Here is a 13,123-nt window from a genome sequence, read left to right as displayed (position 1 = left end):
AAAACAGAGAAAGCTGATCTCAGGCATTCACCTCTGTGGCCCCTGACTGTGACATGAGCCCTGCTATGAAGCCCTGCCTAGACTTCTAACTCATGCAGGTCACTGTGTGTGTGACCTAAGTGCAGCCAAACTCACCACACACAACCTGGAGATTGTCCTGGGCTCTGGGAACAAAAAAGGAATAAAAAGGTTCCACCCCATTGCTGCGGTAAATATTAAAAAAGCAGCCCTGGCTCCATGCTTTTCAGTGCTCCCTCTGACCTGAGCGGTTGTTCTCACTCTAGTTATGGCTCTGTTGGGCCGTAGGAACTTACATTAATTTATCTCACCGGCTCCATGCTGGCCACCAGGGCCCTCTCCGACCCAGGCAGTCCAAGAGCAGCTCCAGTGTGGCACGTGGCCACACTGCTTTCACTCACCATCCCCTTGGCAGGTTGCCACCACGCCAGTCCCACACATCCCAATTCCATAGGAAGAAAGTTAAGCACATTAGGAACAGAATACAGCGTGTTCATTTAAGAGACATTGATAGAGTTTCTATTATACACCAGACATTGTCCTAGCAAGATGTAGCACTGGCAATGTGAGGCCCTGCCTAGGAGTGAGCATCATTACTCCTTAGGAAAGGGTGGAATGCCAGACAAGTTTGCTCACCTTCTTGTTTTCTTTGGTTGGCTGGTTGGTTGGTTGGTTGGTTAGTTTTTCAAAACAGGGTTTCTCTGTGTATCTCTGGCTATCCTGGAACTTGCTCTGTACACCAGGTTGGCTCAGACTCACAGAGATCTGCCTGCCTCTGCCTCCCAACTGCTGGATTAAAGGCTTCTCCACCACCTCTGGGCTAGCTGTTGTTTCTTTTGTTGTTGTGGTCCCAAGGCTGGCCTTGAGTTTGCTATTAGCTGACTATGACCTTGACATCCTATCTTCTGCTTTTGTTTCTTGAGGCAGGGCTATAGGTGTATTCCACCAAATTGGCATGATTTACTTTTATTTCTAAGGTTAGAACATGTACACATTTCCAGAAGTCAGGGATGCTGTCCTTATCCCAACCCCCATCAAAATATGTGTACAGTTGTCTGGATCCTCAGGGAACTGGTTCTAGGACAATCAGATTTTAAATCGCACAGAACATGATATAATCTGATATCATGAGATATCATGATATGAGCTGATCTAGGTGTTTGCTTAGTGGTAAAGAGAGAACATACTGCCAGCTAGGGACCAAACCATCAGATCCCTGGCCTGTAACAGATACTTCAGATTCAAACCCTAACAGGACCCTTGTGACTCTTGATTTATTTATTTATTATATTAATTAGTAGGATGGCTCAGTGGTTAAGAGCACTGACTGCTCTTCCTGGGGTCCTGAGTTCAATTCCCAACATCCACATGGTGGCTCACAGCCATCTGTAATGGGATCTGATGCCCTCTGCTGGTGTGTCTGAAGACAACTACAGTGTGCTCATAAATAAAAAATAAATCTTTAAAAAAATTATTTCAAATCTTGACCTCAGGATGTCACTTAATAGTAGAGCAGTTGCTAGAATTTAATGAGACTTTGAGTTCGATTCCCAACAGGAAAAGAAGAAAAACTAATAACACGCCCAGGAATAATGGCACCTCACAGGTCTGAAACAGCTTCTAGAGCTATGCAAGGCTCTGAGACTGGATAGCAGGAAGTAAGGCCGAACCAAACAGAAGGAAAGGAAATGATCACTTCCCGGCTTGTCTTCTGCACTGTTTATGTAAAAATACTCCACCCTCTTGGATGTTTTGGCTCCGCTGTCCCCCTCAGAGACCTGCCGGAAACCCTCTGAAGACAGTGGGCATCTTTACTCTTTGCCTCTTAAAACTCACCCTAAGTCAGTGTCTGAAAAAGAGTTTTTAATTAAAGACAAGAGCTCGAAATAGGATCTCTGTTTATCTCCTAGTTCATCACCTGGGGTGGGACTGATGCCCTTGAAAGCTGGTAGATCTCATGGCCCTATGAGCTTTCTGTCTCTTCTGCCAAATGACTTCTTCTCACATAGAGTTCTGCCTTGGACTCAAAAGTCTGAGAAGTTATTTACCCCAATACTCGGCAACACAAAAAAAAAAGCCCTTATAGTCTCGATGACTTGAATCGTAGACAGTTTCCTTTGCTGTAATTTGTATGAATATTTCACAGAATCCAAGTACAGGAGCAACCCAGGGCCTCATGAATGCTAAGACCTACTACTGAGCAATAGCACCACTACTTTCTGTATTTAATTCCTGTATCCATAGACTGTACAAAAAACACACAGGAAAGAGAGAGAAGGGGCTAGACCCATGCATCAAAGTAGAGCACACTGGCTGCTCTTGCAGAGAACCTGGGCTCCCACCACCCACAGGGTGCTCGCAACCAACCGGAATCTGACACCCTCTTCTGACTTCCATAGGACCAGTTTTGCATGTGGTGCACAGTCACACATCCAGGGAAATCATTAATCATATAAAGTAGACATAACTCCTTATCAAGGTAACTACTATTTGCAACAGATAAAATCCACAATCTGTCAAAGTACAGAAATGTGTCCAGCTCCAGCTGATACATCTATAACACAACCCCTGCACCTAAGGGATTTTTTTTTTCCAAAAGAGAGAGCCGACTAAGAATCGGAGGAACAGGAAGTTCACTGTGAGAATTCCCCCAACAAATGTCAGAAGCTATATCAGTGAGTCTTACCAACGTGACTGTCAGACATGACCTGAACACGGATGACACAGTAGACACGGGTGGGGCTTCATGAGGAATTACAGGCAACTGAGGAAGGCTGAGATCAGGAAAAATAGTCTCCACAGAAGAGCACACCAATTGGTTATCCAATACCAAATGGTCAGCCCTGAAAACATACAAGTAACATCTATACATATTGAGCAGGGTGTGTAAGTGTTTGAAAGAAAGGGTGGTAGGAGAGTTTGAAGGGAGAATGGGAGAAGGAATAATGATGTAATTATATCCCAGCATTTGGGAGGAAGAGGCAGGCAGATCTCTGTGCTGGCCACTGTGCACTTGGACTGGCTGCTATGCACTTGGGTTAGCCGCTGTGCACTTGGGCTGGCCACTGTGCACTTGGGTTAGCCGCTGTGCACTTGGGCTGTGCTGGAGCCTTTTGCTTTTACATTTATTTCCGGTGCTGTTCAACCCTGGCTCTCTAATCAGTAATGTTTTAAGTCTTTCCAAATTATTTAATTTTCTGATTATTTAGCCTTTCCGAATACCAGTTTCTTCTGCTACCTTTAAAACCATATGTTTGCACATGTGTCTAGAGGGCATGAGAAGCCAAACCTACTCCATCTCACAACCAGCCTCCATCTTAAAAGAAAAAGAGCCTGAGAATTTGACCTACAGCTGAACCCAAGCTGCACCCAAGTACCAGGAAGGACCCCATGGCTTGTCATTGGCCCACACCCCAGAGTTACTCCCTAGCTACTTCCTAGCAACAGTCAATCAAAGATTAGTCTGATTCAGATGTATTCTCTCCCATTTGTGATTGCTCGTGGTTTTGCTTCAAAGCACCCACCTGTTGGCTTGTCATTCCCTATAACTCCTCATCCTGATGAGGGCTCAGGACTGCTCCACCTTCCCGGGTCCTGCTGTTAATAAAGAGATCCTAATTTGATTACATCAGCGTCAACTCCTTGTGGTCTTTTGGGGTTCACAATGCTTCCTGGCACAGCATGCAGGTACGTGCCCATGAGTGCAGATGCCCACAGAAGAGGGTGTTACATCCTCTGAAGTTACAGCCTGTTGAGAAACACCTAACATGGGCACTTGAACCCTAGTCCTCTGCAGGATCAGTTCCAGTTCTGAACTACCGAGCCATCTCTCCTGCCCACAAACAAGTTCTTGTTTCTTAGTCTGCAGGCTGAAGATAATGCCTGGTTTGTAGGGTTGGAGTGAGGATGACAAAGTTATTATATCTGCACAAAGGAACATGACAGTTACATTTACAGACAGGGAAATTAGAGTAGTGGTTTCCTAAGGTTAGGGAAGAGAACCTAAGTCCTAAGCAGGAACAGCTTTAGTGTGGAATCAAATGCCTCTGGGGATGAAGTGGGAGTTGGAAGGCCAGATGTGAGTACTTTACCTCACTTAAGTGTAGATTTGAAAATGATTAAATGGTAAATTTATATTCTATTTTGCAACGGCAAAAAAGCAATATACTTATTGTTGGAAAATTAGAAAACATTCTTAAATTCCTTAAACCTGGATCAACAAGATAACTCAGTGGATAAAGATGCTTGCTATCAAATCTCACTACCTGAGTTTGATACCCAGAACCAACCTGGGAGACAGAGAAAATGGACCCCCAGAGGATGTCCTCTGACTTCCACATGCCTTGCCCATACACACAAATAAATAAATGTAAAAACAAAGTAACTCTAAGTAGCCTTTCAGAAGCCACTTGTCATCTCCCTGGGAGATACAGGGCACCCTGGAGAGGTGGCTCAGTGGTTAAGAGCACTTGTTGCTCTTGCAGAGGTCTGGGGTTTGGGTCTCAGAACCCACATGGTAGCTCACAACCATCTGTAACTCCAGTTCCAGAGGATGGAAATGCACCAGGCAGTATGTGGTGGGCAGACCTGCATGCAGATGAAACACACACAAGATAAAATGATCTAAAAATAACCTTTTATCTAATTTTCCATACTGTTCAGAACTCTGTAGAGCTCCTGGATTTCAGACACAGGACTAGGAGAGGGAAAAAAATCCTGCACAAATTTTTATTAATTTATTTATTTAAGTTTTTGTGACAAGGTTTCTCTGTGTATCCTTAGGCTATCTTAGAACTCCCTCTGTAGACCAGGCTGGCCTTGAACTCACAGAGATCCCCCTGCCTCTGCCTCCTGAGGGATGGCTTAACACTAATGTGTTTTTTATTAGCTATATAACATTTCCCCATACTTTATATACACTTAGTTGTCATGAGATACCTTTTCTTTCTTTGGGCTAACAGATACATGTTATCAAAGCTGTTAAAAAGGCACCCCCATCTAGATGTTTTGTTATTAAAACAACAACAAAAACTGCTGACGCCTTACTGTGTTCAGTGACTTCATAGCGTTCACCCACTTCCAGTCTCCTGGTTTATACTCAGGGTTTTTAATCCTGTGAATAAAATTTGGAATTTCTCCCTCTTTTCTGTTTGCCCTTAATTAGCGTTAAAAACCCACCAGATCTTAAATAAACAGTATATGAACATTTTATTTCCTACTCGACTCAGTTTTTTAAAAAAACAATCACTCAATTTAAATGATGCGGACCAAGCTACAGTCTTCACATGAAGTCACTTGGCAGTTGTTGGGTTTATTGGGCAAAAGGGTGCCCAGGGGTCCTGGCTGGTGAGCCCCACAGGAAGCACCCCCATCTCGAGGCTTCCGTGGGTGCAGAGGCTGCGCCTACGCCCTCTCCTGGTTTCACCCACTCGTGGAGCTGTCCGGACCCTCGGTGTAGCAAAGACTCTGTGTCCCCCACTCACGACCTCACGCATTGCTGAAAGGGAGACTCTGAGGGAAGTGGGGTGGAGCTGGATGCTTTAGGGATCAGAGGTCCGAGGGCAGCGGGCCCACGAGTTGCTCAGCAGTGGGAACAATTGTTCCCCGGGACGCGCGGCCGCCACCAGCCATCCCGGAGGCCCTGTCTGCGGCGACCTGAGCTTTCCGCTCCGCCAGTGACCCTCCGGGTTTTCTTTTGTCCCTTCTCCACTCTGGACACACACCCCTCCCCGCCGTCCGGACCCCGCTCTCTTCCTTGAGCCTTTCTGGTCTCCACCCTCTGCTTCCTCCGTCCCTTCCCCCGGTCCCTTAACGCTCCCCTCCCCCCGGGGCGCAGTTTCCCGAGTCCCCTCCCCGCCCCGCCCCTGTTTTTAAACCTGGCGCGGAGCGAGCCTGTAGGTGAGCGCGCTCGGCCAGGGGGACCAGGCGCCGTCGGGCTGCGGGACTCGCGCGACGCCCGCACCATGAGACCCGAGGCGGCCGGAGCCCCGGAGGCGCGGGGACGCCTCTGCCACTGTCTGGGGGACGATCCCGAGAGGCCACCGCTGCCACGCGGGCCCGAAAGGTGAGGGTCCAGACACTGAGCGAGCTCCTTAGCCTGGGATCGGCTGCTGCAAACGCCAGTCGGAAGTGCAGGAATATCTCGCAAGGGAAATCAGACAACACTTGAGTTTATTGAGGATCTGAATTGATCCAGCTGGAAAATACTGGAAGCTGGGGGCCCTATAAGACATTTATAAAAGGATCTCGCGGTCTATCACAAAGTGACAGTCTCCCGCCCTTTGCTGCGGCTCAGCGTTTGCCCATCCCTGAGACCCAGCTATCTTTAAAGGTGTGAAGTTTAAGAAAATAGGATTTGCTGGGGAGGTAGGGATGGGCAGCTCGGCAATACAGAAACGCAATCCCCTTTGGCATGGGAGGCTAAGGAGCTAGGAATCGGGGGTCTCCAGCTGCAGAGGTGTAGTTGAAACCGACCAGCTGTATTGGAAAATCTTGAGGTATCAGTGAGAGGTTGGCTGGAAGAAAAATAACTCGACTCACACGCGCCCCAATAATAGTGTTAGATTTGGGGCTTACCTTCTCAAAGTGCTTGGAAGCAGAGCCCGGAGAATTCTGAAGGAGGCAGAACAGGTAAAGTACTGACTGGCCGTCGGCAGACAGACCTCAAGGGAACACGGTGTGTGTCCCTCAAACAGACGCGGTGATATCAATCTCATAGCGACATTTGAGGGGCAGCAGAAATGCCAGGGGTTCAGTCTCTCCTGATGCTTGTTTCCAGTTCCGTTCCAGCTCCGTGGAGACCGTGGACGTCGCCTCCCAGAGACGCTGAGCTGACCAGAACTGAACGTTCGGTAAGCTAAATGTGAATGTTGTAGGTAACAGTCAAGCCAGAACAACAAAACCCGGGGAAAGGACTCCTCCCTCCTGCTTACTTGGTCTTCTAACCCAGGAGTAAGTGCCTGGAGGTCGGGCAGGTAGTGTGCGGTGAACAGAGGTGCTAATGGGCCCATTGGGCTCTTACTCGGGGAGGGGGGGTTCATCTGTAAACCAGAAGTGGGGGGAGGAAGGGGCAAAGCCCAGCCCCCTTAAAGAAAAGCTGGTTGTGTACCACATTGCAAAAAAAGAAGGGCAGCCTCCCACCTCAGGTACCCAGACAGTGCAGTTAAAAGCCCCCACCCAGGTCTGGCCCTGTCTGCAAGAACCCCTGCAGGATCTTCTGTTCTCTGTGCAAATACACTCAAGCACAGGGCTTTGTCAGCAAAGATTAATGGCCACAGCTATCCCTTTGTCTTTGCGTTGCTGGTTAATTGCTTTTGACTTATTAAGAGAATGTTTTGCTTACATTTGCCATAGTCTCAAATATAAATGGGCCTGTAAAACGCTGGAGTTCGCTTAAGGAGGCCATGCATCCTATTTATATAACACCTGTGGGAAGCAGCTTAGTGTACACATAGATACGGCAGGAGAAGTTAAGTGTGGGGAAGTACCTCTCCGTTTTCTTTTCCATTTTAGCTATTTCCTTGAATACCAGGTGCTTTGACTCGTTTGGTGTTCATATAAAGCTTAAAGAATAAGGCAAACCAAAAGGGTCGAAGGTGATGAGAGATTTTTGCTTTAATTCTAATACCTCTTGCTCCAAATTTCTAAATGATGGAAGAGAATCCTTCCAAACTTATTGCATTCAGACTCAAGTTCTTAAAGGAAGGGTTTTAAAGAACTCACAAACTACTAAATTTTCCTTTAAGCCAACCGAGAGTGTGGGGGTCACTGCGTGGAATTAGAATGTTGTATGTTACTTACACGGCCTGAGGCAGGTAGCTTTTGGTTCTACTGAGGAGAAAGCCCCGGTGATTGTCCTAAAGCACAGACCGTTTCTAGTTCACACAAGGCAGCTAAGTCCTGGATTTGGGTGGGTGGGGACGCCTGGTGTTGTGCAGAACTGGCAACCTACCTATACCCTTGTCAGGGCAGCCTCCTGGGATCCACCCTGGGTCTTGTCACCAGGCTCTGGATTTACCGGGAGCTAAATTCCCAGCTCTGCCCTTTGCACAGCTTCTAGCTAATGACACTGGCTCTTGGCAAAGCTGGAAAACTCCCCAGCCTCAGTCTCCACTCAGAGGACTGTGTGAGGGCTGGGGCTTGGTCACTTATACCAGGACCCATTTACTTACCAAAGTGTGAGTGCCTCAGTGTTTCCCTCTATGAGAACTGGTCTTTTATTAAGGTCTTTTTGAAAGCCGGGTGTGCTGGCTCATGCTTGCAATCCTAGCAAATGGGACGATCTCTAGAAATGTGAGGCCAGCCTGTGCTTCATAGTGAGACCCTGTCTTAAAAAGTCAAAAACGGTTAAAAAACAAAACAAAACAAAACCCCAATATGGCATAAAAAGTTAGGAGCCCATGTTGTGGGGTTGGACTTCTACAGCTCATGAACAAGTATTGTGAGTTCCTGGTCTAGTCAGGACAGGGCACTTGAGGAAGCCTTTCTCTGGTCAGATTAGCATTGCTTTGCCATCTACCACAGTGTGCACTGCTGCCCCCTACAGGTCATCTTCAGCACAACAGGATTGCAAGGTGAGAGAGCCTCGGTTTAGGGGACTGTTTTTAATTATGAACAGCTGGATCCAGAAGTTGTTTCCTGTAGCTCTGAAGAGTCAGAAATAATGTGAAGGACTGTGTTCTGAAGACCCTCACATGTATCCACTTAACTCTTCCCTGCATATCACGGAGAAACACCGCTAACAACTGTCATGTCTGCAGGGGCATTCTGTAATCCAGTTTATTTACAGGTGTCACACACAGGCACGCACGCTCCCCCCCCCCACACACACACCTTGCATACTAACGCACCAAGGTCTCCTACAGGGTGAAATGGCATGGACAGCAACTATTTCAAAACACTATTTTAAGATTTATTTATTTTATTTTATTTTATATGAGTACACTGCAGCCGTCCTCAGACACACCAGAGGATGGCATCAAATCCCAGTACAGATGGTTGTGAGCCACCATGTGGTTGCTGGGATTTGAACTCAGGACCTCTGGAAGAGCAGTCAGTGCTCTAACCACTGAGCCGTCTCTCCAGACCATCTAAATCCTTTGATTTCTTCTTTGAGCACGACTGCTAACCAACAACCACCCCCCTGAGCTACCAACAACCAACACACCATGCCCATTGGGGCCCTAGCATTTGTGTACCCTCTGAAAAGTTCCCAAAATTCCAAACAACAAACAGAAACTACCAGTACCTGGCAAAACCACGCCTCAGCTAGAGCACAAGGCAAATCACAGTCAGCTGCTGCAGATGGTCCAAAGCAGCTCCACATCCCCACACCTGGGATTAAAATAAAAAACTTTCTTATATTTCTGTGTCTTTTAAGGAAACCAAAGTTTCATAATTGTTACTACGACCACGTAGATTTAAGGTCTGAGCCCTCACAGTAACTGGTTAAATATTCTGTAAGCAAAACTTGTGAGAAGCCGCTCTAAGGCTTTTTATTCTAGCAATTGTGACAGACTCAACTTGTGTTTTTAAAACTTCAAGATGGCATCTTCAAGGGCTCCGTGACTACACCTGTGTTTCTACACATTTGTCTTTACAGTGTGAGCCTTGGGGGAACCAACACACTTTGGGATCAAAGGGAGCCTTTGGATTCCAGCATCCTGTCAGGTAATACGGCACTTCCTGGAGGAAAGCACTTGATGACAGTACACTTCAGCATTTTCATCAAAACGGAGAGTTTAATATATTATCTACTTTTATTTTTGCTTCCTTGCGAAGGGATTTTAAGGATAATTTGTTATATTTCTGGAATCTGCTCTTGATTTCATGCATTTAGTGTTTCATTACAAGCTGGGACTGGCATATCTCAAATCACGTTTGCCCTACAAACTTATTGGCAAACACTTCTACACGATCAACCAATTTTAAGCATGGCCAAGCCTAAACCTTGCTTACACTTCCATTTTAGATGTGCTGGTGCATGTCTGCTACAGGGCTCCTACTTGGGGGTTCCAACTTCTGTGTATTTAAACTTTTTCCTTCTCTTCCCCTCACTCCCTTATCTCTCTCCCTCTCCCTCCTTTCTTCCTATCCTCCGCCCTTTGTCCTTTCTCTTTACCTGTTCCCTCTCTTCCCCTCCCTCCCTTCCCTCCTTCTTCCCTCCCCACCTCTCTCTGTTTCACCCTCCCTCTCTCCTTCTGTCTCTTTGTCTTTCTCCAAGTGTGTCTTTTCCTTCTGTTGAGGACACGCCCCCTCCACCTTCTCTTAACCTCTAGAATAGTTCATTATTCCTCCAGGCCAGAGTTTCAAAGTCAAGTTTCCTGTCTTCCATGGTGTATGTGTGTGTGTGTGTGTGTGTGTGTGTGTGTGTGTGTGTGTGTGTGAAAGAGAGAATTAAACATTGAACATCTACTATCCAGGAGGACTCAGGTCATCCATCTGATGAGAGCTGATTTTTTAAGATTATAGCCTAGGTCTGGAGAGATGGCTCAGTGGTTAAGAGCACTGACTGCTCTTCCAGAAGTCCTGAGTTCAATTCCCAGCAACCACATGGTAGCTCACAACCATCTGTAATGAGATATGATGCCCTCTTCTGGTGTGTCAGAAGACAGCTACAATGTACTTAAATAAATACATACATACATACATACATACATACATACATACATACATAAGCAAATCTTTAAAAAAAAAGATTATAGCCTAGTCTTGTAGCCTCTTGGCCAGTGGACCTACATGGATTAGTGTAGGATTTTAGCTAGTCCCTCAGCAGGTGCTGAGTTCTGTGTTCTGGTAACTTAAAAGCAGCATTTACACAGAAAGCAAAAATGAGACAGGAACAAGGAACAGGTGCTTTTGGTGGGAAATTGGGTCCTTATTTGTAGGTTGACTAATGGCTTGTTTTGTTTGTTTCTTTACTATTAGACTTTACTTACCCATTTCAAAGCGTCAAGAATACCTGCAGAGTTCTGGGGAAAAGGTGCTGGCCAGCTTCCCAGTGCAGGCTACCATTCATTTCTACAATGATGACTCTGAGTCTGGCTCTGAGGAGGAGCAAGAGGAGGAGGCCCAGCCCGACTATGTTCAGTGCGTGGAGGCAGAAGTCAGGGATTCCGCCCCAAAGGAAAGGGTTGAGTAAGGCTGGCAAGCCTGTGGGATGAAGGCATGGCCTCTAGGAAGGGTCAGCTGCCTGCAGATGACACTGCAGGGGGCAGGGAGAGCTCCAGCAAAGGAGGGAACCTCTCTCCTAGGCTGGTCACTGTGTCCTGGGAACACCTGCCAGGTTTCCTCTGCAGCCTCCTCAGTTGGGAGTTCAGATGCTGCACTGTGCTCAGAACATGCTCAGCCACGAACTCCACTGTCACACTTAGTTTCCTGATCTGTGTGTCTGTCCATGTGTCTGTTTGTGCTCATGCATACTTTTGAGGAAGGATGCCTGAGGAGGTGTTCTCAGGAAGAAGGCCTTCAGAGCTCAGTGACTGCCACTCTGAAAGTCACTCCTCCGTAAGCCTCGCTACCTCTCTCTTGTCCAGAGATCTGTTTTTTAGTGATTCTTCCCTTTGGAAAATAATTTAGCTATTAACTCCCATCTTAAGAGTTCATTTGGTTGTTCAGTAGCTGTTTGGAAAAACAGTCTTTTATTTGCAAAGAAAAAAAACACTGAATAGTTTCCACAAGAATAAGAAGAGTAATATCTCTTTAGGGGATAAAATGGCTGCTGCTGAGAACTGTGTAAGAGCTGTGTTTAAGTATAATGTTGTGATGGGTTAATTTTTATTACTTGGTGACCAGTATGGTCTTGTTATTTGCATGAAATGACACTATTTTTAATTAAAGTTTCATATGTATAGTTATTTTGAATTTTATTATTTTGATAATCCAAGAACTCTGCTCCTCAAGGCTCTCCCTAATTATCTGACCTGAATCTGTCTTCCTGTATATACTATGTATGAATTTTTACTTGGAATAAATATTTTGAAAGAATGTTTTGACAATCACCTTTTTGTATAAGATGGTCTTATAGTAAAATAGTTCCTGTACCAAAAGTTTAAAATACTTTTTGTATTTAAGTCTTTCAAAATTATATATTTTCACAAATGCAAGAAGAGGTCAGCAAAATGGCTCAGTGGGCAAGGGCCCTTGCTGCCAAGCCAAGCATCCTGAGTTTGATCCCTCAGAACTCATGTGATAATGTTGTCCCCTGACCTAGAGACACACACAATGGGATAAGTATCCCCTCTTATATCCACACAGGATCAATGAATGAAAAAATAAAAGAACAATACTAAAAGGCTGAGGTAGGAGGACTCCAGGCTAGCTCAAAGCTTTCCTTGGCTGCACAGTGGGCTTAAGGCAAGCTGTATATGTAGTGTGACTGTCTCAAAAGAAGAAAAATAATATGAGAGGAGTTAGAGATATGGCTCAGTGGTACATTGTTGACCAAGCATGTGTACGGCCCTGGATTCAATTATTAGTAAGTAACACACACACCAAGAAAAAGCATTAAGAAAGAAAACAAGGGCTAGAGAGATGGCTCAGTGGTTAAGAGCACTGACTGCTCTTCCAGAGGTCCTGGGTTCAATTCCCAGCAACCACATGGTGGCTCACAACCATCTGTAATAAGATCTGATGCCCTCTTCTGGTGTGTCTGAAGACAATGACAGTGCATTCATATACATTAAACAAATAAATAAACAAATCTTAAAAATAAAACAAGATAATCTATACCATCATTGTCCAATAACACATTAATATTTACAGAAACACAAACAGTTCAAACATTGTAACAAACCCAACAGTGCAGAAAGTTCTGTTACAAAGTAAAAGGTATCTGTTGTTTTCTCTCTTCCTCTGTCTTCAGGTAATTAAAAATATTCCAGACAGGATCTAGCTATACATCTCTGGCTGGTCTCAAGTCCCCATGTAGACCAGGCTGATCTCAGATGGAGACCCACCTGCCTCTTCTTGGGTGCTGAGATTAAAGTCAAGCCATGCTCTAACTCCATGGAAGGTTTTTGGTTTTTTGGTTTTTGCTTTTAATTGTTGCATCCTTTAAAAACAAAACAAAAACCCCAATTTCTTCTTATTTCCTTTCTTTTTTTCT

At 45.6% G+C, this 13,123-nt stretch overlaps 1 protein-coding gene across 1 annotated transcript; it reads left to right on the top strand.

Annotated features, from left to right (window-relative positions):
- Positions 1 to 5,981: 5,981 nt before the first annotated feature.
- RIPPLY3 (ripply transcriptional repressor 3) lies at positions 5,982 to 11,158 on the top strand (the record flags this gene model as incomplete). The annotated part of the gene is made up of 4 exons (XM_080919240.1): positions 5,982 to 6,082; positions 6,797 to 6,869; positions 9,620 to 9,687; positions 10,945 to 11,158. The coding sequence occupies 4 exons, from the start codon at positions 5,982 to 5,984 to the stop codon at positions 11,156 to 11,158; spliced, it is 456 nt and encodes a 151-aa protein (XP_080775366.1).
- Positions 11,159 to 13,123: the final 1,965 nt, after the last annotated feature.

This window comes from Micromys minutus (genome assembly GCF_963924665.1).
Source record: "Micromys minutus genome assembly, chromosome: 7".
Lineage (NCBI taxonomy): Eukaryota > Metazoa > Chordata > Mammalia > Rodentia > Muridae > Micromys > Micromys minutus.
This window is presented reverse-complemented; position numbering and strand designations above follow the sequence as displayed.